At 53.9% G+C, this 24,387-nt stretch overlaps 1 protein-coding gene across 3 annotated transcripts; it reads right to left on the bottom strand.

Annotated features, from left to right (window-relative positions):
* Positions 1-7,626: 7,626 nt before the first annotated feature.
* On the bottom strand, positions 7,627-21,886 carry TEX22 (testis expressed 22). 3 transcript variants are annotated; one of them, XM_007988051.3, is made up of 4 exons: positions 20,961-21,886; positions 20,660-20,848; positions 7,990-8,118; positions 7,627-7,821 (listed from the first exon to the last, which is right to left on the bottom strand). In XM_007988051.3, exons 2-4 carry the CDS (start codon positions 20,807-20,809, stop codon positions 7,642-7,644), a joined length of 459 nt encoding a protein of 152 aa, XP_007986242.2. In that variant the 5' UTR covers positions 20,810-20,848; positions 20,961-21,886; the 3' UTR covers positions 7,627-7,641. The 3 variants fall into 3 exon arrangements, with proteins under 3 accessions (XP_007986242.2, XP_007986243.2, XP_007986241.2); XM_007988052.3 differs by having other exon boundaries at positions 21,297-21,886; XM_007988050.3 differs by having other exon boundaries at positions 20,660-21,886.
* Positions 21,887-24,387: the final 2,501 nt, after the last annotated feature.

Raw genomic sequence — 24,387 nt, 5'->3', positions numbered from 1 at the left:
CGTGCGCGCCTTGGTGTGGGCAGGCTCCGTAGCCGGCAAAGCCTCCCTGAACTGTGACCTGGTGAGAAGGCCACAGAGGAGGTGCCTGTGCCCAAAGGCCACCTCCGAAGACCCCACCTGAGGCTGGAACCCAGCGCCTGCTGACCTCCCCAGCCCTAACAGGGCTGGAGTCCGGGAGCGGCCGTGCTCTTTCCACAGTGAGGCAGCTGCCTTCCCTCTCCACCACCTGTCAGGGCGCCTTCCTGTGTGTGTGTGCACAGGCCTAACGAGAGGAGAGCCCAGTGACCCAGACGCCCCAGCCAGGAAGAGCATGAAGTGGGAAGGGGGCTTCCCAGATGGAGAAAAACAGATGGCCCCACAGTGGCTTGGAGACAGGTGCAACATCAGTGTTGGGGGAGGTGAGGAAAAGGAGCCGTCTTGGGGCTCCAGGCTGCTGGTCTGAGCAGCACCATGGGTCTCCGCCCTGCCTGCTCAGATGCTGGAGGTCAGTGACTGGAGGGAGCTGACATCTACCTGGGATATTCCTCCCTGTAGGACATGGAGCGGAGTGTTCAGGGCTATCAGGAGGGAACCCCGTGCCCACAGTTCAAGATCTAGGCAGGTGGGACAGATGTGGTCAGGGTGCCGGGGACAGAGCATAGAGAATCCGGCACACAGGACACCAGCTAGGTGGGCAGAAAACAGCGTGTGCTGGGAGAAAAGCCAGGTGGGGGTCCCAAGGAGAGCCGTGGCCACAGTGTCTTGGCTGCAGAGCAGACCAGAAAGGAAACCCCTGCCAGGGTTCGCACAGGGCCAGGAACTGAGGCTGCAAGGCAGTGTTGTCTCTGGGGAGAGAGGGCTGCGGGTCCCAGGACACAGCCCACGGGCTGCAGGGAACAGGAGCTGGCTTGCTGGTGATTGGGTGGGAAGAGCAGACAGCCAGGGGCCAGGTGCAGGAGAGGGGCAATGACAGACAGGCAGCGTCTCCCCAGAAAGAAGGTGGGGCTGCCGCCTCCCCTGTCCTACAGCCCCGGCCTACCTCTGTCTCCTCAGCGGGAAAGCAACGCTGCGGCCTGAGATCTTCCACCAACTCCTGGCGTGGTCAGAAAGTTAGCCAGAAACAACAGAAAGTGCCAAGCAGCTAGGAGGCATGGGGAGAGCCCCCGAAGCTGTGTGTGTAGTGCCTGCTTCCGCTGCTATCCCAGAAACGGAGGCACTTCACCCTGAGAACCCGGCCACGCCACCAGGACACATCCTGACAGTGACATGCACACTCTCCCCTGGCCTTGGCCTGGAGGGGAGCCTCCTGCAGACACCAGCCTTTGCTCCTTCTCCCGGTGGGGGTGGAGAGAACTGACTGCTGGAGCGGAGACAGTCAAAGCTGTCCTTCGGAAGGAGCACGGCGCAGGGTCTGGTGTCCCAGGGAGACAATCTGAACTTCAAGCCAGGACACCGCAGCGGAGAGGACACACCCCTTACCATGCAGAGTGACGTTTAGTAAACTCTCAAAAGACAGCACAGAGCCCCGTCCCTCCAGCCGACCCCTACTCTGCCTCCCCACTCCAGACCAGTGAAAAAGGTGGATTGCCCTTAAGCCAGCTCAGAGGCAAAGTCCAAAGACCTCAGGTGAGTCAAACAATAAAAACAAAGAATTAAGAAGAATCCGGGACGGGCACGGTGGCTCAAGCCTGTAATCCCAGCACTTTGGGAGGCCGAGGCGGGCGGATCACAAGGTCAGGAGATTGAGACCATCCTGGCTAACACGGTGAAACCCCGTCTCTACTAAAAATACAAAAAACTAGCTGGGCGAGGTGGCGGGCGCCTGTAGTCCCAGCTACTCGGGAGGCTGAGGCAGGAGAATGGAGTGAACCCGGGAGGTGGAGCTTGCAGTGAGCTGAGATCCGGCCACTGCACTCCAACCTGGGCGACAGAGCGAGACTCCGTCTCAAAAAAAAAAAAAAAGAAGAATCTGGTTGGGCGTGGTGGCTCACACCTGTAATCCCAGCACTTTGGGAGGCCAAGGCGGGAGGATCACGAGGTCAGGAGATCAACACCATCCTGGCTAACACGGTGAAACCCCGTCTCTACTAAAAAATAGAAAAAATTAGCCAGGCACGGTGGCGGGCACCTGTAGTACCAGCTACTCGGGAGGCTGAGGCAGGAGAATGGAGTGAACCCGGGAGGTGGAGCTTGCAGTGAGCCGAGTTTGTGCCACTGCACTCCAGCCTGGGCGACAGAGTGAGACTCCGTCTCCAAAAGAAAAAAAAAAAAAAGGAGCGAATAGGCATTCAGGAAAGAGCTTTCGCATCAGGACAGAAGTGACAGAAGTAGTGGCATATCCCCAGAGGCTGAGGTGGGAACATTGCTGAGGTGGCACATGACCACATCCATGTCATTCAACAACAGAAAAACAATTCAGCAAGGGTGTGAGGGGCCGGTGAGAAACCCAGTATGGAAGAGAACACAACAGGGCCGGGCGCGGTGGCTCACACCTGTAATCCCAGCACTTTGGGAGGCTAAGGCAGAAGGATTACCTGACATCAGGAGTTCGAGACAAGCCTGGCCAACATGGTGAACCCTCATCTCTATTAAAACTACAACAACAACAACAACAAAAATTAGCTGGGTATGGTGGCGTGTGCCTGTAGTCCCAGCTACTCAGGAGGCTGAGGCAGGAGAATTGCATGAACCCCGGAGCCGAAACCACACCACTGCACTCCAGCCTGGGGGCAGCACAGTGAGACTCTGTCTCAAAGAAACAAAAATTAAAAAAATAAATGAATAAAAAAACACAACTGAAGAAACAGAAGAGGACTCCACAGGACTGCTTTCAGATCTTCATAGCAGCATGAATTCAACAATCAGGAATTCAAATACTAGATGATAAAACAGCAGGATGAGAGGAAGATTTAAGAGCCCAGGAAACTGAAAGCACCGAAATCTCACTGTGGCTGGACTGAGTCAAAAACAGCAATGGGCAGAATATCAAGTTACTCAGAGAGGAAAGGCTTGAGATAATTTCAGAGCAAGACAAAGTGATTAACACAATAATTTACTCATGTATTATTTGTTAAACACCTACTTCAAGCTACAGGCCACTCTAGGCCTTGGAGGGTTAAGGAAACAGCGCCTTTACCCTCAGAGGGTTTGCAATCTAGCAGGGAGGGGAACATAATAAAGTATATAAAACCAGGGCTCTGGCTCTGAAATTCCAACACTTTGAACCCAGGAGTTCGTGACCATCCTGGGCAACATGGTGAAAACCCATCTCTACTAAAAAATATAAAAATTAGCCGGGCGTGGTGGCACACGCCTTTAGTCCCTGCTACTTTAGAGGCTGCGGCGGGAGGATAGCTTAGGCCTGAGATGCAGAGTTCACAGTGAGCCGAGACGGCACCTCTGCACTCCAGCCTGGGTGGGAGAGCAAGACCCTGTCTAAAAACAACAATAACAACAACAACAACAAAAACTGATCTTAAGTTCAACCAGTAAAGATGTAAATCAAAACAAAGACTTTCAGTGGGTCAAATACTGGTAGTGAGCTTTGATCTTCCAGTAAGAAATACCCTGCCAGGGGATACAGAAATGACAGTGCCAGTTTTTCACCATTCACAGGCAGAAGTCAGCCTGTGCCACCTCAGCCGAACCGTGCTGTGCTACTGAAAACCAAACACACCTATCTCCTGATGTTTTTGTAATTTCTAAAAATAATCGTAGAAGAGTTTTTTTTTGGAGACAGGGTCTCACTCTGTCACCCAGGCTCAAATGCAGTGGGGCTATCTTGGCCCACTGCAGCCTCAAGTTCCTGGACTCAAGCGATCCTCCCACCTCAGCCTCCCAAGTAGCTGGGACTACAGGTGCGCACCACCACGCCAGGCTAATTGTTGTATCTTCAATATGGGTGGAGCTTCGCCATATTGCCCAGGCTGTTCCCCAACTCCTGAGCTCAAGCGATCTGCCCGCCTTGGCTTCCCAAAGTGCTGGGATTACAACCTGAGCCACAGCGCCCGACCATCGTAAGGAGACTTTTAAACTTGAGGTGAAGAAGCATTCATCTACTTTTAGCAATTTTTTTTCTTTAAATATTTAAAAATGTATAAGTAGCAGCTCGACATGTATTTCTGTATTTCCATTACATCCTTTTATCTCCCCATATACATTTAGAAATATCTGGGATAACCTTCAGGTAATGTTAATAGCTGTTATTCCAGGGAGGACACTGTGGGTGCGTTTTTAAAGCTGTATTCGTTGCTGTATTAATAGTAAGCGGTGTTTCTGCAAAGCCAAGGAAGGTGTTTCTCCAGCGGGGCAGCGCCGGGCATTGTCTGGTGCGCAGAGGCAGGCTGCGAACTACATCTCCCAGGCGCCTCGCGCCCCCGCCCGCGCGGCTCCTGCTGTGGTGCCGGAGCGGCCTCGGCTCGGTCCGGAGCCAGCCGGAATCACAATTCGAATCAGGCGTGGGAAGCCCGGGGGACCACGCGGCCAACCCTGGGCGGACCTGCTAGCCGGAGACCGCGTCCCTGGGAGCCCCCAAACGCTACCCCGCGCGGCCGCCCGTGGCGCTGCGGAGGCCTGCGGGTGGGGAGGTGCAGTGGCGGCCGGGGCGACGGCCTAAACCCCTCACTGCTGCTGCGATACTTCGGGGGATCCTCACGCCCCTCCCAGGATCCTTCCCACTCCCGAGACTGCTTCTTCCGCCCCCTTGATTCCACGCGCCTCGGAGACCCGCCCTCTGCCGTCCCGAGACGAGCGCGCCCCTCTCCTTGCAAGGTGGGCTTCACATGCGCTCCCGCCCCACGAACCCTCCTCTGCCCCAGGGTTTCCTGCCGGGCCCTCGTGGTTTGGGGCTGCCCGTGCACTTCGGGATCCTGAGCAGCACAGCACCCCCGCCTCTACCCACCAGGTGCCGGCAGCCCCTGTGGAAGGCAGAATGCCCCTCCCACAGATACTTGTGCACAAATCCCCAGAACCTTGGGGCAGGCTGGGTTAAGTGGGTTAAGTGGCAGGTTAGGAAGGGCGCCAACCAGTTCACCCGAAAGCAAGCAGGCGACCCTGGATCTTCCGGGTGGGCCCAGCGTCGCCACAAGGGTGTTTCGGGTGCAGGAGGGAGGCAGAGGAGAGGTGGGCAGAGAAGGGCAGGGCAGAGAGGGGCACGGCCGCTCCAAAGGAGACTAGAACTACCAGTCAAGGAATGTGGGCAGCTTCTTGAGGCTGGAAAAATCAGGGAAACAGAGTCTCCCCTGGCGCCTCCAGAAGGAACAGAACTCTGCCAACCCCTCATTCTGAGCCCAAAGATACCCAATTTGAACTTCTATAAAACTTAGCTAATAAATTAGTGGTGTTTTAAAACACTCAAAGCCAGGCACCAGTGGAACATTCCTATAGCCCCAGCTACTCAGGAGACTGAGGCAAGATGATTGCTTGGGTCGAGGAGTTCAAGACCACCCTGGGCAACATACCATGACTGTTTCTCTACAAAAACTTAAAAAAAAAAAAAAAAAAAAAAAAAAAAAGCCGGGTGTGGTTGGATGCGCCTGCAGTCCCAGCTACCCAGGAGGCCAAGGTGGGGGGATCACTTGAATCCAATAGTTCAAGACCAGCCTGGGCAACATAGAAGCCTGCCCCCCCGCCCCCACCAACATCAAAAAAAAAAAAAGAAAAACCAAAACCTACTGAATTTGTGGCAATTTTTATGGCAGCCACAGAAAATTAGTACACAAATCCCAGTTGTGACAACCCAGGCGGTCTCCAGGCACTGCCCCTGTCCTGGCACCACCTCTGCTGGAGAGGCCTGTGCATCTCAGTGCCAGTACCCTGCTGCCGGCTGGCCCCGTGGCCACCTCACCCACCAGGAGGTCGGCTCTGGGCCTCAGCCCAGAGGGCAGGGTTTTGCCTCTGCTGCCACCATGGGGGAGGTGCTCTGTACGGAGACCTCATGGAGCAGAGAGGGCAACCATCCCAGCATCGCCAGCGTCCTGGACCACCACCCTCTGACTGCTGCCTCAGGAGACACCCAAACAAGGGCAGGAGAGCTGGCGGGATGAGCCCAACCCATCCCCAAGTCACAGTCATAACGAGGGGCCCTTCAAAGCCACCCAGGAACGGAGGACTGCCCAGCTCGCCATCCCCATGGCAACTGCTTACCTGTCAGCTCCGCTCTGCCCTGTTTACACCTGGGGATGCAGGGCTCACCTGCATCTTCCTGCCTGGCATGGAGCTGGGCCCATAGGACCCCATTCCCCACATCATCATCAGGGACCTCAGGGGGTGGGTCATTATGGCCCCAATGCCCTGCCCAAAACTCACCACACCCTTAAGGACACCTGCTCTAGCCCCTGGAGGATCTGCCCTCCATCCACCTACCCTAGGGCTCCTGAGAAATGCAGAGGATCCCTAGGGTGCACCAAATGACATTCAGAGGACTTGGGAGAGAAGGGGGGCACCTGGCTGTGTAATCTTGGAAGACTTCCCGAAGGAGGAGGGAACTTCACTGAGTCTTACAGTAAGAAGGGGACACAGGCAGGTGCAGAGGATTCAAGTCGGGCCAGGGATCCAGTGTCAGGGCAGCAGGTGGCTGGCCGTGCAGTCAGGTGGCTTCTCAGCAGTGGGAAGGGGAGGGGTGGAGGCCAGGGGGGCAGCAAAGCCAGCAGGTGTGTGTCTGGTGGTCCAGACCACCGCACAGGTCCAGCTCCTGCCCTCACCTGGGGCCGAGGAGTGATCACCTCCGCTTGCCCCAAAGCCTCCTCCACTTAGCCACCTCCACAGAAGCCCAGTCAGGCCCCTAACGGTCAGTCACGGAGTCCAGGGCCCTTTCCCCACCCCCACCCACCCCGGGCTGGGAACCCATGCCCACAGCCCTCCTGCCCCGCCTCCCGGTCCAGTCCTCTTGCGACTTAGTATCCCCAAAATGCAGCTGGGACACCACCCTTCCGAGGGCCCTGCAGCCTGGAAACCAGGCCCACAGGCCCCTGCTCCAGCCAACTCTGCAGCTGACAGGTAAGCACTTGCTCAGACCCCCTGTGCAGGCTACCCCCTTGGCCCTCGGCCACCACCAGCATCGCTGTCCAGAGGCCAGGAGGCAGCTCTGCCTCCAGACAGCCTCCCTCTAAGCTGGGCACCGTATTGGGTCCCTGGGCTTGCTGCTCCCCACCACAGCACCCCTGGGATCCCGTGTGCCCTTCTGGGTCTTCAGAGGCAGGAACCAATGTGAGACCCCGCCCCCTGGAGAACTCTCCCTGGCCCATCTCACAGCCTGGTGCAGGCAGGTACCCAGTTCCTCAGACCAGGCCAGCAAAGGAGCTGAGTCTCCAGGCAGCGCCTGCCACTGGGGCCTCCCAGGACACCAGTGCACCTCAGACAGGCCCAGGTACCCCGAGGCCTCCTCCCAGCGGTCCCGAGGGCAAGCTCCTGCTACCCAGGCCTTGCCAGAGCCCCCTCAAACTGACCTGGGGCAGTACTTCCCTCCCCTAGATGGCCTCCGATAGCCCCTAGCCCCGTCTCCAAGGCCTCAGGAGCTGCAGGCTGTCCGGAGCCAGGTTCTGCCTGACCATCATGGGTGGTCGTGATAACCCTGGTGGGGCACAAAGAAGGCGCAGAGGCTGCCCCCACCCTGGGCCCCCAAGGAAAGGCACTGGAAGACACACAATGGGCTGAGTCGGGCTTTTAGGAAGGGGGTGACCTCGAGGCCCGGGTCTCGAAAGTCGCATTATGCCAGAAAGGCGCACTCCGCGCCAGGAAGGCCTGGAAGGCGTTGGTGGACTCGGTGGACCTCAGCGGGTGGGGAAACAGCACGTCCTTGTCCACGTCCTCTGACACCAGCTGGGCTACCATCTGCACGATGTCCTGCGGGCGAGGGAGGGTCAGGGAGCCTTGAGGGGCGGGAAGGGGATAAGGGTGGGGCCCGGGAGCGGCAGGGTAAAGGGCCCAGTTGGACTGAGTCGAGGGAGGCGAGGTGGAGGGGCGGGGCGGGGCGGGGCTGGGACCCGGCTGGGAGGACCCGCCCCCGCGCACCCTGCAGTGTAGCGGGGCCCCGGCGGCGCCCGGCCTCTCCCGGCCGCCCAGCATGGCCAGCCGCCGGCGCTCGTCGATGCTGACGCTCCAGTGGCGGCCCGGGCGCCTGCGCTCCGGCGGCTCGCACACCTGCGGGGAAAGGGCAGCGGGTCGGCGAGGGCCTCGGCGCCAGCATCCCTTCGCCGCTCCTACCCAGCACGCGCTGACCCTCAGAGCTCGCTCCCTCAGCGGCCAGGGGGCGCTTTCTAAAGCGCCGTCTGCTCAGCCTCCCGCTGCTCCAGCGCCAGCTCCCGGCGCGGGGCCTCAGGCCGTGTGGCCCTCTGTGGCTTTGCACAGTAATCTGTGCCAGGACACCCCCCAACCCAGTACGTGCCCGGCTTCATGTACAGCGGGGCTGCCTCTGGACTGCTTAATCCTCACGGCCGGCCCCCGGCTTGACCGGCAGGAGGACCCCCGGAGCTCGAACACAGGAAAGGCAGGACTAAGGCCAGCTCCAGACCGCCCTTCTCCCCAGACCCCTCTGAAATGATCATAAAGAGAGTAAGGGAGAAAATAAAGATGAATCCATAGACAAAAGACCAGCGCCAGTGGAGGAGGGCCCCTGGCAGGGTACAGGAGACTGGAAGGCAGGGACCAGCTGGAGGAGCTGTGGGAGGGCCACAGGGAAAGGTCAGAAACAGGTGGGGTCCCCAGGACAACCCCCATCCCCCAAGAGAGAACTTCCCATGTAGGCTGCAGGAGACGATTCCTCCAGACTGTGCTCAGCTTGAAGTCCACCATCCTCCAACTCCCTCACCAGAGGTAAGGGGAGAGGGGAGAGAAGGCAGTGCCATGCTAAGAGTGGGATTCATGCAAAATCGAGGTGAATTCTCATTCCTCAAAACACTAAAAACAGAACTGCCACGGGATTCAGCAATTCTGCTTTGGGGTATATACCCAAAAGAGCTGAAAGCAGGAAGGCGAACAGATGTGTGCACTCCGACGGGGGATGTTCACAGCAGTGGTCATTATTCACAACAGCGAAAATGTGGAAGGAATCCACGTTTCCACAATGGATGAATTGATAAACAAAATGTGGCAGATCTAGAAAATGGAATATTATTAAGCCTTAAAAAGTAAAAAGGGGCCAGGCATGGTGGCTCATGCCTGTAATCCCAGCACTTTGGGAGGCCAAGACGGGCGGATCACAAGCTCAGGAGATCGAGACCATCCTGGCTAATACGGTGAAACCCTGTCTGTACTAAAAATACAAAAAATTAGCCGGGTGTCGTGGTGGGTGCCTGTAGTCCAAGCTACTAGGGGAGGCTGAGGCAGGAGAATGGCGTGAACCCAGGATGCGGAGCTTGCAGTGAGCCAAGATCATGCCATCACACTCCAGCCTGGGCGACCGAGTGAGACGTCTCAAAAAAAAAAAAAAAAAAGTAAAAAGGCCGGCCGCGTGCGGTGGCTCACACCTGTAATCCCAGCACTTTAGGAGGCCGAGGCAGGCAGATCACCTGAGGTCAGGAGTTCAAGACCAGCCTGACCAACATGGAGAAACCCTGTCTCTACTAAAAATACAAAATTAGCCAGGCGTGGTGGCACATGCCTGTAATCCCAGCTACTCAAGAGGCTAAGGCAGGAGAATCGCTTGAACCCGGGAGGTGGAGGTTGCACTGAGCCGAGATCATGCCATTGCACTTCAGTCTGGGCAACAAGAGTGAAACTCCGTCTCAAACAAAGACAGGTAAGGAGGCTGGGCGTGATGGTTCACATCTGTAATCCCAGCAGTTTGGGAGCCCAAGGCAGGAGGATTGCTTGAGGTCAGGAATTCTAAACCAGCCTGTGAGACCCCATCTCTACAAAAGAAAAATTAAAAAATTAGCCAAGTTCAGTGGCACATGCCTGTAGTCCTAGCTACTGGGAGGCTGAGGCAGAGATCGCCTGAGCCAGGAGGTTGAGGCTGCAGTGAGCTGTGGTTTTGCCACTGCACTCCAGCCTGGGTGACAGAGTAAGACTCTGAAGGAAAAAAAAAAAAAAAGAAAGAGAAAGAAAAGGAAAGAAGGAAGGAGAAAGAGAGAGAGAGAGAATGAAAGAATGAACAAAAGAGAGAAAGGAAGGGAGAAAGAAAATGTAAGGAAATTCTGGCTGGGCACAGTAGCTATAATCCAAGCACTCCGGGAGGCTGAGGAGGGACAATCGCTCAATCCCCTTGAACTCCCCAGGAGTTCAAGGCGCAGTGAGCTAGGATTGCACTACTGCACTCCAGCCTGGGCGACAGTGCAAGACTCTGTCTCAAAAAAAAAAAAAAAAAAATTGTCTTAATAGTCTAGGGCACCACCACACAGCAACGCTGCAAGCCAGAAGGTAATGGACAATGCCTCAAAATCCTGCAAGAAAATTATTTCTCACCTAGTATCTCACCCAACCAAGGTGTCATTCAAGCATACAGGCAGAATAAAGATATTTTCACATCTTTAGAGTCTTCGAAACTTTCACATCCTCTGAGCCCTTTTAGAGGAAGCTGCTGGATGTACTCCACCAATACAAAGGACTAACCAGGGAGAGTAAGCCGGGACCCAGGAAACAAGGGGGCCTGTAGACAGGAGGCAGATGGATTGTGGGGGAGTGTAGAAGGGAGAGGGAGTAGGGAAGGCTGCTCAGTGGCCCTGCCAGCTGGGCTGGTTGCTGGCAGTCCAGGGCTCCAGGAAGGCCACTGCCAAGGAGAAAACGCAGCTCCAGACGACCTAATGTGCAGGGGTCTGTGAGAGCAGAGTCCTAGATTTGTTGGAAGGTTTAGGAAAGAATAATCAGTTCATAGAAAATGGAGGGGGGGGGGGCGGGCACACAACGATTTCCTCCAGGGAACACCAAAAGCAGCACAAAGGAAACACGGCCACCCCACGGTCACGATGCCACGTGGTCACTGTAAAGCTGACAGTGGAACCGGGTTTCTGCGGAGTAGACATGCTGGTGAGAGGATGGGGAAGGGGCGCTACACCCTTCGTCTCTGCGGTGGGGCATGGACAGAATGCAAGACAGAGAAATGAAAAGGAGGCAGTGCGGCCGGGCGCGGTGGCTCACGCCTGTAATCCCAGCATTTTGGGAGGCCAGGCTGGCGGATCACTTGAGGTCAGGAGTTCGAGACCAGCCTGGCCTACATGGTGAAACCCCGTGTCTACTAAAAGTACAAAAATTAGCCCAGCATGGTGGCGTGCACCCGTAATCCCAGCTACTTGGGAAGCTGAGGCAGGAGAATCACTTGAATCCAGGAGGTGGAGGTTGCAGTCAGCCAAGATCACACCATTGCACTCCAGCCTAGGCGACGGAGCGAGATTGTCTCAAAAACAAAAAACAAACAAAAAAACACAAAAATCAGCTGGGTGTGGTGGTGGGTACCTGTAGTCCCAGCTACTTGGGAGGCTGAGACAGGAGAATCACTTGAACCCCGGAGGCGGAGGTTGCAGTGAGCCAAGATCGCACCACTGCACTCCAGCCTGGCGATAGAGTGAGACTCTGTCAAAAGGAAAGGAAAGGAAAAAGGAAAAAGGAAAAAGGAAAGGAAAGGAGAGGAGAGGAGGCAGTGTACCAGCAAAAGTGCACTTCTCACCTCAGCATGCAAGGACGTCTGCAAGGCTGAGTGTGGCTTTGGGGACTGCTGTTCTAAATATGTATGTTTTAACAAAAGTAACTTAAAATTAACAAAAATTAGGATTTAAGTAATGAGTAATACAACAGACACAGGAGAACATGTACAGAACTCTTTTTTTTTTTTTTTTTTTTTTTTGAGGCAGAGTCTCGCTCTGTCGCCCAGGCTGGAGTGCAGTGGCCGGATCTCAGCTCACTGCAAGCTCCGCCTCCCGGGTTTACGCCATTCTCCTGCCTCAGCCTCCTGAGTAGCTGGGACTACAGGCGCCCGCCACCTCGCCCGGCTAGTTTTTTGTAGTTTTTAGTAGAGACGGGGTTTCACTGTGTTAGCCAGGATGGTCTCGATCTCCTGACCTCGTGATCCGCCCGTCTCGGCCTCCCAAAGTGCTGGGATTACAGGCTTGAGCCACCGCGCCCGGCCCCACAGAACTCTTTAACCCACAGAGAATCCATGTTCTTCCCAAACACACTCAATATGCACATGAGTTGGCCACAAACAAAACAGACCAATGCAGACAGAGCCCCAAAACAGATAGATCCCCATGCAGACAGACCTCCGTAACACAGACCTCAACCCAGACCCACAGATATACCCCAATGCAGACAGATCCCCGTAACACAGACCCCCATGCAGACAGACCTCCATAACACAGACAGACCCCCACGCAGACAGACCTCCATAACACAGACCCCCACGCAGACAGACCCCCATAACACAGACAGACCCCCACGCAGACAGACTCCCATAACACAGGGTTCTGCAACTACAAAGTGACACAATTAGAAATTAATAGCAAAAGGATAAGAACACACTCCTGTTGACATGGACATTCCAAACCACCCTTCTAATTAACTCCCAAGTGAAAAAGAAAATCAAGACTGAAATACCAATTTATTTAGAAACAAACAATGGCAGAGTTCAGTGGCTCTCGTCTGTAATCCCAATGCTTTGGGAGGCCTAGGCAGAAGGATGGCTTGACCTCAGCAGAGTTCGACACTAGCCTGGGCAACATAGGGAGACCTCATCTCTACAAAAAATCATTAGCTGGGCATGGTGACGTGCACCTACAGTCCCAGCTATTTGGGAGGCTGAGATGGGAGGATCACTTGAGGCTAGGAGTTCAAGGCTGCAGTGACTCGTGATAGTGCCGCACACTGCACTGTAGCCTAGGCAACAAAGTGAGATTCTATCTCTAAAAAAATTTAAGAAATTGGCCGGGCATGGTGGCTCACGCCTGTAATCCCAGCACTTTGGGAGGCCAAGGTGGATGAATTGCCTGAGCTCAGGAGTTTGACACCAGCCTGGGCAACATGATGAAACCCTATGCCTACTAAAATATAAAATATTAGCCAGGCGGCCGGGCGCGGTGGCTCAAGCCTGTAATCCCAGCACTTTGGGAGGCCGAGACGGGCGGATCACGAGGTCAGGAGATCGAGACCATCCTGGCTAACACGGTGAAACCCCGTCTCTACTAAAAATTACAAAAACTAGCCGGGCAAGGTGGCGGGTGCCTGTAGTCCCAGCTACTCGGGACGCTGAGGCAGGAGAATGGCTTGAACCCGGGAGGCGGAGCTTGCAGTGAGTCGAGATCTGGCCACTGCACTCCAGCCTGGGTGACAGAGCAAGACTCCGTCTCAAAAAAAAAAAAAATATTAGCCAGGCATGGCTGGGTGCAGTGGCTCACGCCTGTAAACCCAGCACTTTGGGAGGCCGAAGCGGGTGGATCACGAGGTCAGGAGATCGAGACCATCCTGGCTAACATGGTGAAACCCCGTCTCTACTAAAAATACAAAAACTTAGCTGGGCATGGTGGTGGGCGCCTGTAGTCCCAGCTACTAGGAAGGCTGAGGCAGGAGAACAGCGTGAACCCGGGAGGCGGAGCTTGCAGCAAGCTGAGATGGCACCACTGCACTCCAGTCTGGGCAACAGAGCGAGACTCTGTCCAGAGTGGCGTGCGCCTGTAATCCCAGCTACTCAGGAGGCTGAGACAGGAGAATTGCTTGAACCCAGGAAGTGGAGGCTGCAGTGAGCCAAGACTGTGCCACGGCACTCCAGCCTGGGCGACAGAGTGAGACTGTCTCAAAAAAAAAATTTTTTTTAAGAAATTAGCCAGACGTAGTGGCTGAGAAATGAACAGTGAAAGCAGGACACACCAAAACATGAGGTGTGGTCAAAGCTGTGCTCTGAGAAACTAGAGCTTTAAACACATCTTTAGAAAAAGGTCCCCAAACCATAACCGTGCAAATTATTTGAAAAGACAGAAAAAGAACAGCAAAACAAATGGTCTGAAAGCTTAAAGGTGAAATTAGGAAAGATTAATGAATAAATTAAAATTAAACAGTGAATAATGATCAGAATGGGTTCTCTGAAAAACCAATAAAAGACTCACTCTTTCCTTACATCCTCACCAACTCCACATAGATCCACCTTTATATAATTTTTGCCAACTTCTTCACTGTTTCATGTTTTGCTTCATTTATTTATTTAATTTTTGGAACTGCAAGTATGGAGACTTCATTCTTTTTTTTTTCCTTTTTTTTTTGATACAGGGTCTTGTTCTGCCTCCTGAGCAGCTGGGAGTCTACAGTGGCACACCACCCTGCCTAATTTTTATTTTTTGCAGAGATAGAGTTTCACTATGCTGTCCAGACTAGTCTTGAACTCCTGGCCTGAAGTGATCCTCCTGCCTTGGCCTCCTGAAGTGTTGGGATTACAATGGTGAACCACTGTGCCTGGCCCACTTTTCTATTCAATTTTAAAAATAGTTTCCTCATTGCTTTCAAGCATCTCTTCATGGATTCTGGTTGGTAAACATTTGAATGTTATAAATATTACAACTATTTTCTTCCAGACTGTCGTTTAACATTTTTATGTTTTTGATTGCACAGAATGTTTAAAAACTCTGTAGTTAGATTTGTCAGGCTTTTCCTTCAAGGATTTTGTGTTTGGCCTACGAAAGGCGTTTATCACTTCCAGATCCTAAATATCCTCTCATATACTCTCAGTGCTTACATGGTTTGGGTTTAATGCTTTTTGTGTGTGCATTTTTTTGAGAGATGGAGCCGCAGGCTACCATCTTCTAACTATACACCCAGTCACCCCGATACCACTTATTGAAAGGTCTGTTTCTCACTACTCTGAAATGCCATGCTCAACACAAATTAAATCCCCACATTGATGCACATGCCGGTTTCCAGGCTACTTGTCCAGGCAGTGGTGTCTCTGCCACCTTTTGCCACAGGGCCACACAGTTTTAGTTGCGGGATCTGGTGTCGACAAGCCAGGCCTTGCTCTTATTTTCCAAAATTGTTGCATGGTTCCTTTTCCAAGTAAACATTTTAAAACATCTTTATTTTTCCAAATTATACTTTAATGAATATTAGCAATATCTTGTTTACTTCTGCATGCTTTTGAACTCTGAACAAAGCCACATGGCATGAATAATTTTGTCACCTTTTTGCCTCTTTCACTCAGGAATAGGTCTGAGACTCACGCTCACGGCTGCATGCAACAGGCATCCACACAACCACATCCCCAAATCCGAGGTAAGTTTGCTGTTTGACAGAAAAATGCAATGTGAACTGATACACAGCTGTATGGTGTCCATCTTCACCATGCAGTTGGAATATTCCTGTGCTTACTCCTGCACATGTTCACAGCGCTACCGCTGACTTTGGTTGTTTTCAACCCACTCTGACAGTGTCTGTTTTTTACCTGGAACACTTAGTCCACTTTCATTGACTGAATTAAATGACATACCGGCGATTCTATCTGCCACCGTATCTCTTTCTGTTCTTCTGCTGTAAACAGTGAGGGCAGGCAAACTCATGTAAGTCCAAAGTTGACAAGCAACTCCATCTTTTTTTCTTTTTCTTTTTTTTTTGGGGGGGGGGGTCAAGGTCTGGCTCTGTCGCCCAGGCTGGAGTGCAGTGGTGCAATCTCAGCTCACTGCAGTTTCTGCCTCACAGGCTCAAGTCATCCTCCTGCCTCAGCCTCCCAAGTAGCTGGGACTAAAGGTACATGCCACCATGCCTGGCTAACTTTTTGTATTTTTCTGTAGAGATGGGGTTTTGGCATGTTGCCAGGCTGGGCTCAAGCAATCCTCCCACCTTGACCTCCCAAAGTACTGGGATTACAGGTGTGAGCCACCATAGCCCACCCCCATCCTCTTCTCAAACAGAGGAACTTAGAACACCTCAGTTCTACTCACAGGCACCATCTTGACTTTATGCCATTGCAGGTACATATATTGATTGCATCCTTGTTTTTCTGTGCATGAGTGACATCCAGTGACTGTCAGTTTCAGTTTACTCACGCACTTCCTGCTTCCTCTCATGCTTTATCCATTTCAGACGTACTGTGATCACTTTCATGATGCTTTGAGATCATTTCTTCAGAACTGAGGTGAAAGTGTGCCGGGGGCAAATTCTCTCTTTTATCATTTAAAAATTTTATTTATTTAGCCTTTTTCGTATAAACCATTTTTGCTAGGCCTAATATTCAAGGCTGAGCATGGCTTCCCCTGAGAATAGGCACGCTACTGCTCTACCGTGACGAGCTCCCGTGGCTCCTTTGAAGGTTCTGTCTTCCCGCTCGAATTGCTTCTGAGGTTTTTGTCTCTGGCATTCTGCAGTTTCACTATTATGCTTCTCAGTACATAATCTTTTAAAGCCTATAGACTAAATGACTGCCTGTGAGAGCTATCCTCCAAGATGGCACCCGATGACTCTCACCTCCTGGTATTCATGCCCTGGTGTCATCCCTTCTCACATTAAATAGGATCACCAGTGTATCCAAAAAGGAGACTGTAGAAACAGGGGAGTGTGACTTCCAAGGTTAAGTTATGGAAGTCATTGCGGCTTCCAGCTCACTCTCTCTCCAAGCGCTCTCTCTCTCTCCAAGCACTCACTCTGGGGGAAGCCAGCCACCGTACTGAGGATACTGAAGCTGTCCTATGGGGAGATGCACGTGGTGAGGAGCTGAGCCTCCTGCCAGCCCCTATCATGGACTCGCCAGTCACGTGAGTGAGCTGCCGTGGAAGCAGTCTCCAGCCTTCCTCAAACTTTGAGATGACTGAAGTGTTGGCTGCTATCTCAACTATAAGCTCCCGAGAGATCTCAAACCAAAGCCACAGCTAAGCAGCTCCCAAATTTCTAACCTACAGAAACTAAGATAAAAATAGTTACTGTTTTAAGTTGCTAAGCTCTGGGGAAATTTGTCATGCAGCAATGGATAACTAATACATGGCCAAAGGCTGGCTATGGTGGCTCATGCCTGCGATCCCCGCTCTTTGGAAGGCCAGGAGTTAGAGACCAGCCTAGGTAACATAGTGAGACCCTGTCTCTAATCTTTTTTAAAAAGTAAACTAGTAATACATTTCCAGAATCACCATATACATTTAAAATGAAATTTTCAAGATTTATGAAGTCTGTTTTTTTAAAAAACACTGAATTGTTTTTCAGAAGCCTGACACATTTAAAATGTTAAATCTTGCTGGGCGCAAAGGCTCATGCCTGTAATCTTAACACTTTGGAACACATGGAAGATCACATGAGCCCAGTTCAAGACAAAACCAGGCAACATAGTAAGACTCCGTCTCTACAAAAAATTTTTAAAAATTAGCTAGGCATGGTGGCACGCCACTGTGGTCCCAGCTACTTGGGAGGCTGAGGTGGGAGGACAGCTTGAGTCCAGGAGGTCCAGGCTGTAGTGAGCTGATATTAGAGAAGCAGGAGTCTAGGAGAGCCAGGATAACGTCACTTTATGTTCAACTCCATCTTGAGACTAATAGAGCACATTCCTTGCAGGTCACAACCATGGTCCTAAGACGTTTACAGCTAAGGAAGCAGCTTGGTAATGCCTACAAGGACAAACTCCTATAAAAGGAAGTTCAGATGTCCCAATACCCACAATAATATATGCTTTCAAGATAATTATAGTTACAGTTATGCTTTAATGTACTTGCACACTAAAATGTCAAATCGTTTTTAAATCAATAGAATAATAAATCGTTATGCTGTCAGCTCACCCACACCTAGGCACAGCTTAGTTTAGTCTTTACATAGATAAGACCTCGATGAAATAAAAACTTAAAGCAGGTCTGTTCCTCTGCTTGCTTGTTGAGGATGCCCTGCTCTGCAATGGAGCGGCTTTCGATAAATAATCTCTTCTCACTGCACTCTGCAGCTCACCTCGAATTCTCTCCTGCATGAGATCCAAAAACCCTCTTGGGGTCTGGATGGAGACCCCTTTTCCAGTAATGCTGTGATCATGCCACTGTACTCCAGCCTGTGACAGAGCAAGACCCTGTCTCAAAAACACACCTGTGAAATCTGCCCATCCAATATGATAAAAAATTTCCATGAGGAGCTCTACATGCTATTCAGTAACATTTTGAAGTGTTCTTCATAAAGGAATTGAAAAATAACAGGTCTATTTCTAAGAACTTCATGGCTCCTGTTGCTAAATTGAATAGTATCCTTTGTTTCCATTCCATTTTCTAGTTGTTTTTACTGTGTTGAAAAGTTGTGAATGGTGATCACATATCCAAACTCCCTCTTTTATCCATACTCACGTTTCTTAAATTGGATTTTCCAAGTAGGTAACATATTAGCTGCAAATAGTGATTTTCATCTTTTTAGATATTTATACATCATCTCATTTTCTTGATTTGTTGTACGGGCTTCGATTTCCAGAATACTGTTTATTTACTTTTTTGAGACGGAGTCTCCCTCTGTCGTCCAGGCTGGAGTGCAGTGGTGGAATCTCAGCTCACTGCAACCTCCAACTCCCGGGTTCAAGCAATTCTCCTGCCTCAGCCTCCAAAGTAGCTGGGATTACAGGCACCCACCACCATGCCCAGCTCATTTTTGTATTTTTAGTAGAGACAGGGTTTCGCCACATTGGCCAGGATAGTCTCCAACTCCTGACCTCAGGTGATCCGTCCACCTTGGCCTCCCGAAGTGCTGGGATTACAGGCGTGAGCCACCGCACCTGGCGATTTTTTTTAACGTCACAGTGGTATCATGCATCCATCTGCTTGCAGCTAAAATACTTCCACCGGTGGTCACTGCAAGCTCTTAAGAGCTCCCCTCTGTCAGGCTACAGAGATGTCCATCTCTTCCCACCTTATCCAGAACCTACAGGTTTCTATACTTCTTTTGTTCTTAAGGAAAGATACGGGAATTTATTAGTATTACTTTTCAACATCTATTGAGATAATCACGTGATTTTCCACTGGTTGTTAATGAACTTTATTTATAGATTTCAAAATTCCTTTGTCCTTGGGTTACAATCTTCTTTTATTTACAATTTCATTTATTCCATATACATTCATTGAGCACCTACTATGTGTCAGGCACTGTCCTAAGTACTGGGACAGAGCTGAGAAGAGACACGTGCCTGCTCTCCTGGCAGGTGGAAGTGTGCAGGACCCATCCTTATGGCTATGAAACTCAGCATTTCAGGTGCTGCTGGATTTGATCCAGTATTTACTCAGGATTTTTCAGTATATGCCCACAGGTAGACTGGCATATTGCCTTCTCTTTTTCCTTCTCTCCCTCTGCTCTCTTCTGGTACTAGTATTGGGTGATACCAGCTCCATACCAGAAGTGGCTCTGGGCAGGTGAAGCTTCACCAATGAGGATGACTGATTTCTTGTTTGGGAGTGCCCACCTGTAAAGTCATCTGGGCACCCACATTTTTTAGGGAAGATTCCCTGTCCTCAAACTAAAAACCTGCCAGTCAGCAGAGATGCACCCATGCCCCTTTCCACCCTTGGCCAACAAACTCATTCTTCCACTGCTCGCCTGCCCTCGGAGGCCTTCAGCCCACTCTCCTGCCTCCCAGCCTTGTCCTCCACCACCATAACCCATAGCCACCAGTCCATCTCTTGGAACTACAAATACAGCCTGGCTGCCCCCGCCCAAGAGCCACCGGGTCCCTGTGTCCTTGCAGGATGTGGGTCCAATACACACTCCTCCTGCACCCACATCCCTACCCCTTCAGACACAGTGCCCTGTCCCCAGCCCTGTGCAGGACAGAAGCCTCACAGCCCCTGGACCTCCTCTTGAGCAGCCCTCACTAGACAGGTGACCTATGTGTGTTTATAGTCTGGACTGCCTGTCATGAGATGTTTGCCTCCCAAAAGCCACTGCGTCTGCTGGTTTGGTCACCCCACTCCCCAGCACTTGACACCGTCATAGGGGTCTTGAAGGCATTTGGGCCTGAAGGACATGACTGAGAGGGTACAAAGGGACCTCAGTGGGCAGCCCTAGGAACACACGCAGACACGCCTGTGTGCATGGCTCAATGAGCTCCCCACACTGAACTGGCCGCATGACCAGTGCCAGATGCCAAAGTATTTCCAGTGCCCAGGAGACCCTGCACCCATCTTGCCACAGCCTAGAGCCATCTCTGAGCCTGGCTTTGAACCTTCCAAAAGTGGAACCACACAAGTGGGGTTCTGGCTTCCTCTGCCCTCAGAGACCGTCCTGGGGCTCAACAGCTACATCCTATCAATCTCACTGCTGGGCCTGGCACAAGCCTGCAGCTCACTGTCCAGCAACAGAGACCAGGAGATGTTTCTGGTTTGAGGAGCCACAAGCAGAGCCTCTCCCAACATTTGTTTTTGTCAAATCCTCCTGACAGCTGACCCGCCTGGTTGGGAGGACGCCACCCCTGCTGGGGACCTTGCTTTCCCTCCCGCTTCTCGCCACCTTCAGCCTGGGGTGGGGGGCACTGGGCAGAGCTGAGGGAAGTGTGTTACTTGCCTCCTTCCTGGCCTTAGAAGACCTCTCTACAGAGCCCAGCAGAGGCCAGTGGCCCATGGTTCTGGAGGCAAGAGGGATGCAGGTCCACCTTGGTGCTCGTCCAGGGCCATGGGGGAAGAGAGCCTCCTGAGTTCAACCGTCTGTTTCTCATCAGTCCCCACTCAGCCCTCCCCTGAGGCTGCCCATCACGGCCAGCCTGGAGTTTCCAGGGAGAGCGGCCTCAGGTGGGCTGGGGACAGGAGGGTGGCCTTGGCCAGGGTTTCCTGCTTACCCAGTCCTGAGTCTGCAGTCCCTGCTGAGCGCTGCTCTGGGTACTGGGCTGGCCCCAGGATGCTGTCGGGCCCAGTGGGGGTCGCCTGTGCTCTTGGGAGAGGTGCGACTCCAGCTTCTTCCCCTGAGGGAACAGCTTCCTGCTGTCCATCTCTAGCCCTAGTAGGCTGCTTGTCCACACCTCTGAGATCTGGGGGAACGAGCAGCACGAGGTGGGGTGGAGCCCAAGGCCACCCATGTGCCCACCAATACCTGAGTCCCTGGGGGCAGACGGTGGCAGTGTCAGGGTCTGCTAGGGTCACCTTCCAGTCAATGGTCAGGCATCACCGACCCCTCTGGGGGGAGTGGATCCCCTCAGCTCCCGCCGCAGCTCTTCACACCAGCCTCCCAAACTGTCCTCTCTGCCCCTGCCGACTCCACCCCGGGAGGAGCCTGGTCACCCTTCGGCAGCCTCCCGCACGGACTCCACGCCTCTGCCAGGCCCCTCAAACGGTTCCAGGGGCATCAGTCCTCAGCCAGCACTGCGGGCACGCTCTCAAGGAAAGGCCCAGAGCTCTTGCCACAGCCCTGCTCCCGACCCTGAGACCTCCCCTCTACACGGCCCAGGCCTCACCCCAGGCCCAGCCCCGAGCCCTTACGTGCCCGCCCTCTCCGAGGGGGTGGGTCTGCGCGGCCGAGGTCTGCGGAGAGACGGGGGAGGAGGGCTCAGAAGGACACAAGCTAGAGGCCGGGGGCACTCTGGGGTTCGGCGGGGGGCGGGGCACACGGGAACGGCGGTCAGAGGTGGGGGGTACGCGGGCGTCCGAAGACAGAGGGAGGAGCAGGCCCGCCGCAGATGGAGGGGCCACAGGGGAACCGGTGAGGTCCACCGCAGGTGGAGAAGGCCCAAGGGGCCGGCACCTCTCCCGGAACTTCCGCTACGACCGGCCCCCGCCCCCGCCGGTTCCTCTTCCGGTCTGCGCTGCGCCTGCGTTCTGGTCTCCGTTGCGGCGGGTGGGGGGTGGGGGCGGCCTTGGGGTCCCAGGCGCATAAGCGGGTCTATGGCAGCTACCGCCCCGCGGGCTCTTCCGGGCGTCGGCCTCCGGGATCTCCCGGAGCACAGACCTGAACTTGGGGTTTGTCGGCCTGAGCCCCTTTCGCACCTGCGTCCTTGCCGCGGCGCGATACCGCTTCGGCCCGGGCCACTTCCGCGCGCGGGGCCGCAGGGCTGTGGCGGGGCGGACCCAGGACAGGGTGCGTGGGCGGGAGGGAGGCGCTGCTCCGCCGCGTGCCCCCAAGGGGTGGACGGCCGAGAGAATCACACTGCAGGCGGGGCCGGCCCCTCCAGGTTTATTAGTGTTGCATCAGCACCTTAAAATAGTCCACACGGTCACGTACGTGACGTTAGAATCCGTTCCCCAAAAAGCTATTTACATTAATCCCGGGTTTCATTAAAAAAAAGAAAAACTAGCAACACATACATCCTAGAAACCAAACAATGCACAATGAACCGCATGGGGGTCTGCAGAAACTACAGTGGTGCCTCTTTGGCCCGCAGGGTCAGACTCCAGAGGTGCCCAGCAAGCCCAGCTCTCAGTCCCCTGCAGGCCGCACACCCGCGGACGACAGGACAGGTCTCGGGGAGAGGGCGGCTCAGGAACAGGAGTGGGTCTGGCAGCCTGGCCCTCGGAAGAAGCGGCCTGGTCATTTTCATGAGGAATTCATTCCCGGAGGAAGGCGAGAGGCACTCAGGTCTTTCCATCTGGGAATGAGGACGGTGTGGCAAGGCTGCCAGTCCCCTGCAGAGACACCCCCAGCTCTCATCCAGAGGCCCCTCTCCTGCCCCAGCTCTGGCCGAGGCACTGAACCAGGACACTGGCCTGCGTGCCCAGAGACAGTGGCCAAGGGGACCAACATGGAAGAGGAAGGCAGCAGGCCAGATTGCAGGGGGGGACTGGCCCACAACTGGTCTGGGCAAGGGTGGGGTCTGTCTACGTAATAGTGGACAGTGGCCACAGGCCTGAGGGGCGCCTCTGTGGTGACTGATTAACCTTTGAGACGGATGGGGCTGAGCCTAGCTCTGCAAGGGGTCTCCTGTCCTGTGAGGCCAGTCCACGGCCAAGGTCTGGGGGGTGTGCACACCTCGCACACACACACCCCGCCCTTACCGCACTGGCTGTCAGATGGCTTTGGTTTCTAGTTGTCCTTGGTGGGACAGAGTGCTCCTCCATGCCCCCTCAGAACAGCTCTGTGAGGTAGGCAGGGGAAACGCGACCATCCTGTGTAACCAGTGGAAAACCGAGGCACAGAGGGCTGGCACAGCCCAGGTCTTGTCTGCCCAACCTCTCTGGTCCTGGGCATGGTGGGGGGGATGGGCCGTGGGGCTCTTGGGTGCAGGGCAGACCCACAGGCCAGCAGCAGGCACAGGGAGTGCCACCAGAACCCCCACCTGCTGGATGGAGACTCTGCCCATGCTCTCCCCTTTCGTGGGTTAAGGATGGAGCTGTGGAGCCAGGCGGGGAGGTTGTAGGGTAGGGAGGAGGGCTCCAGGAAAGGGGCTGCCCACAGCCAGGTTGCACTAGGCAGCCTCTGGCCCCTTCCTCTAAAACCTACTCCGAGGCCAGAAAGCCACAGCAAGGATGTTTCCACCTTCATCTCCCTACTGAGTGTGACCTTTGGGAAAGAAACTGCAAGAGCAGGCAGGATGTGGTGACTCATGCCTGTAATTCCAGCACTTTCGGAGGCCGAGGTGGGCGGATCACTTGAGGTCAGGAGTTCGAGACCATCCTGGCCAACATGGCAAAACCCCGTCTCTACTAAAAATACAAAAAATTAGCCGGGCGTGGTGGTGGGCGCCTGTAATCCCAGCTACTCAGGAGGCTGAGGCAGGAGAATTGCTTGAACCCGGGAGGTGGAGGTCATGAGTGAGCTGAGATCATGCCACTGCACTCCAGCCTGGGCAATACAGCAAGACCCCGTTTCAAAAAAAAAAAAAAAGAAACTGGAAAAGCAGAAAAACAGCCCAGTGCGGGGGCGGCTGGAACGAGATGGTCAGGGTCCCACCTGTTTTGAGTGTTGCCGGGGTCAGAGGCCATCAGCCGGGGGCCCACACCCTCACCCTAGACCCCTCTCAGGGCAGAGCCTGAAGCCAGGATTCAATGGGAGGCCTTCCTACCCCTCCCCGACCCTGGGGTGTGCCCCAGGGTCCTGGTCCCAGGTGAACCTGGAGGCCCTGGTGTGGACGGGCTCTGGTTGGGAGGGGCTGGGGCTCTGCCGCAGCCCTGCACACAGGCTACCTCTGAGGCCTGAACCCGGGGCCTGAGGCTGCACCCCAGGTCACATCCTGGCCCCTCGCCACAACAAAAGCACCCTGTTCAGCCACCTCGGGGGGGTGGCCAGGAAGAGCAGGGGGTCACAAATAAGAAATATGGGCCATCTCTCAGGCCAGCAAGGGTAGAGACCCCTCCAGCCCAGGCTCGAGGCCCACCCTGTCCTGCGTTTACCAGCTTTCTGAGCATAGCCTTGTGCAGTGCTCCATCTTATGAAACCAGGCCAAGAGCCCCCAGTGGCGACTAGGGTCCCTGGGAGGGCCCCAGCTTCCCCAGCTCCTATGGAGACCCCAGAGTGCAGGCTTGCTGGGGAGAAGCAAGACTGACAGGGCAGGTGTTGAGGTCAGGGAGGCCCCTCTCCTGCTGTGTGGAGGACATGGAACCCACACACAACACGGGACCCAGCGCTCTCTGAGGGCTG

This window comes from Chlorocebus sabaeus, chromosome 24 (genome assembly GCF_047675955.1).
Source record: "Chlorocebus sabaeus isolate Y175 chromosome 24, mChlSab1.0.hap1, whole genome shotgun sequence".
Taxonomy (NCBI): Eukaryota; Metazoa; Chordata; class Mammalia; order Primates; family Cercopithecidae; genus Chlorocebus; species Chlorocebus sabaeus.
The sequence above is the reverse complement of the archived record's forward strand: the minus strand, read 5'-3'. Positions and strand labels throughout refer to the sequence as shown.

What these genes read in the sequence shown, in the direction of transcription:
- TEX22 (XM_007988050.3), bottom strand. Translation starts at nt 20,896, where the DNA reads ATGGGTGGCCTTGGGCTCCACCCCACCTCGTGCTGCTCGTTCCCCCAG. An exon ending in GACTGCAGACTCAGGACTGG is followed by an intron (nt 8,119 to 20,659) that starts GTAAGCAGGAAA and finishes CTTTCCCCGCAG; the next exon opens with GTGTGCGAGCCGCCGGAGCG. An exon ending in GGGCCCCGCTACACTGCAGG is followed by an intron (nt 7,822 to 7,989) that starts GTGCGCGGGGGC and finishes CCTCGCCCGCAG; the next exon opens with GACATCGTGCAGATGGTAGC.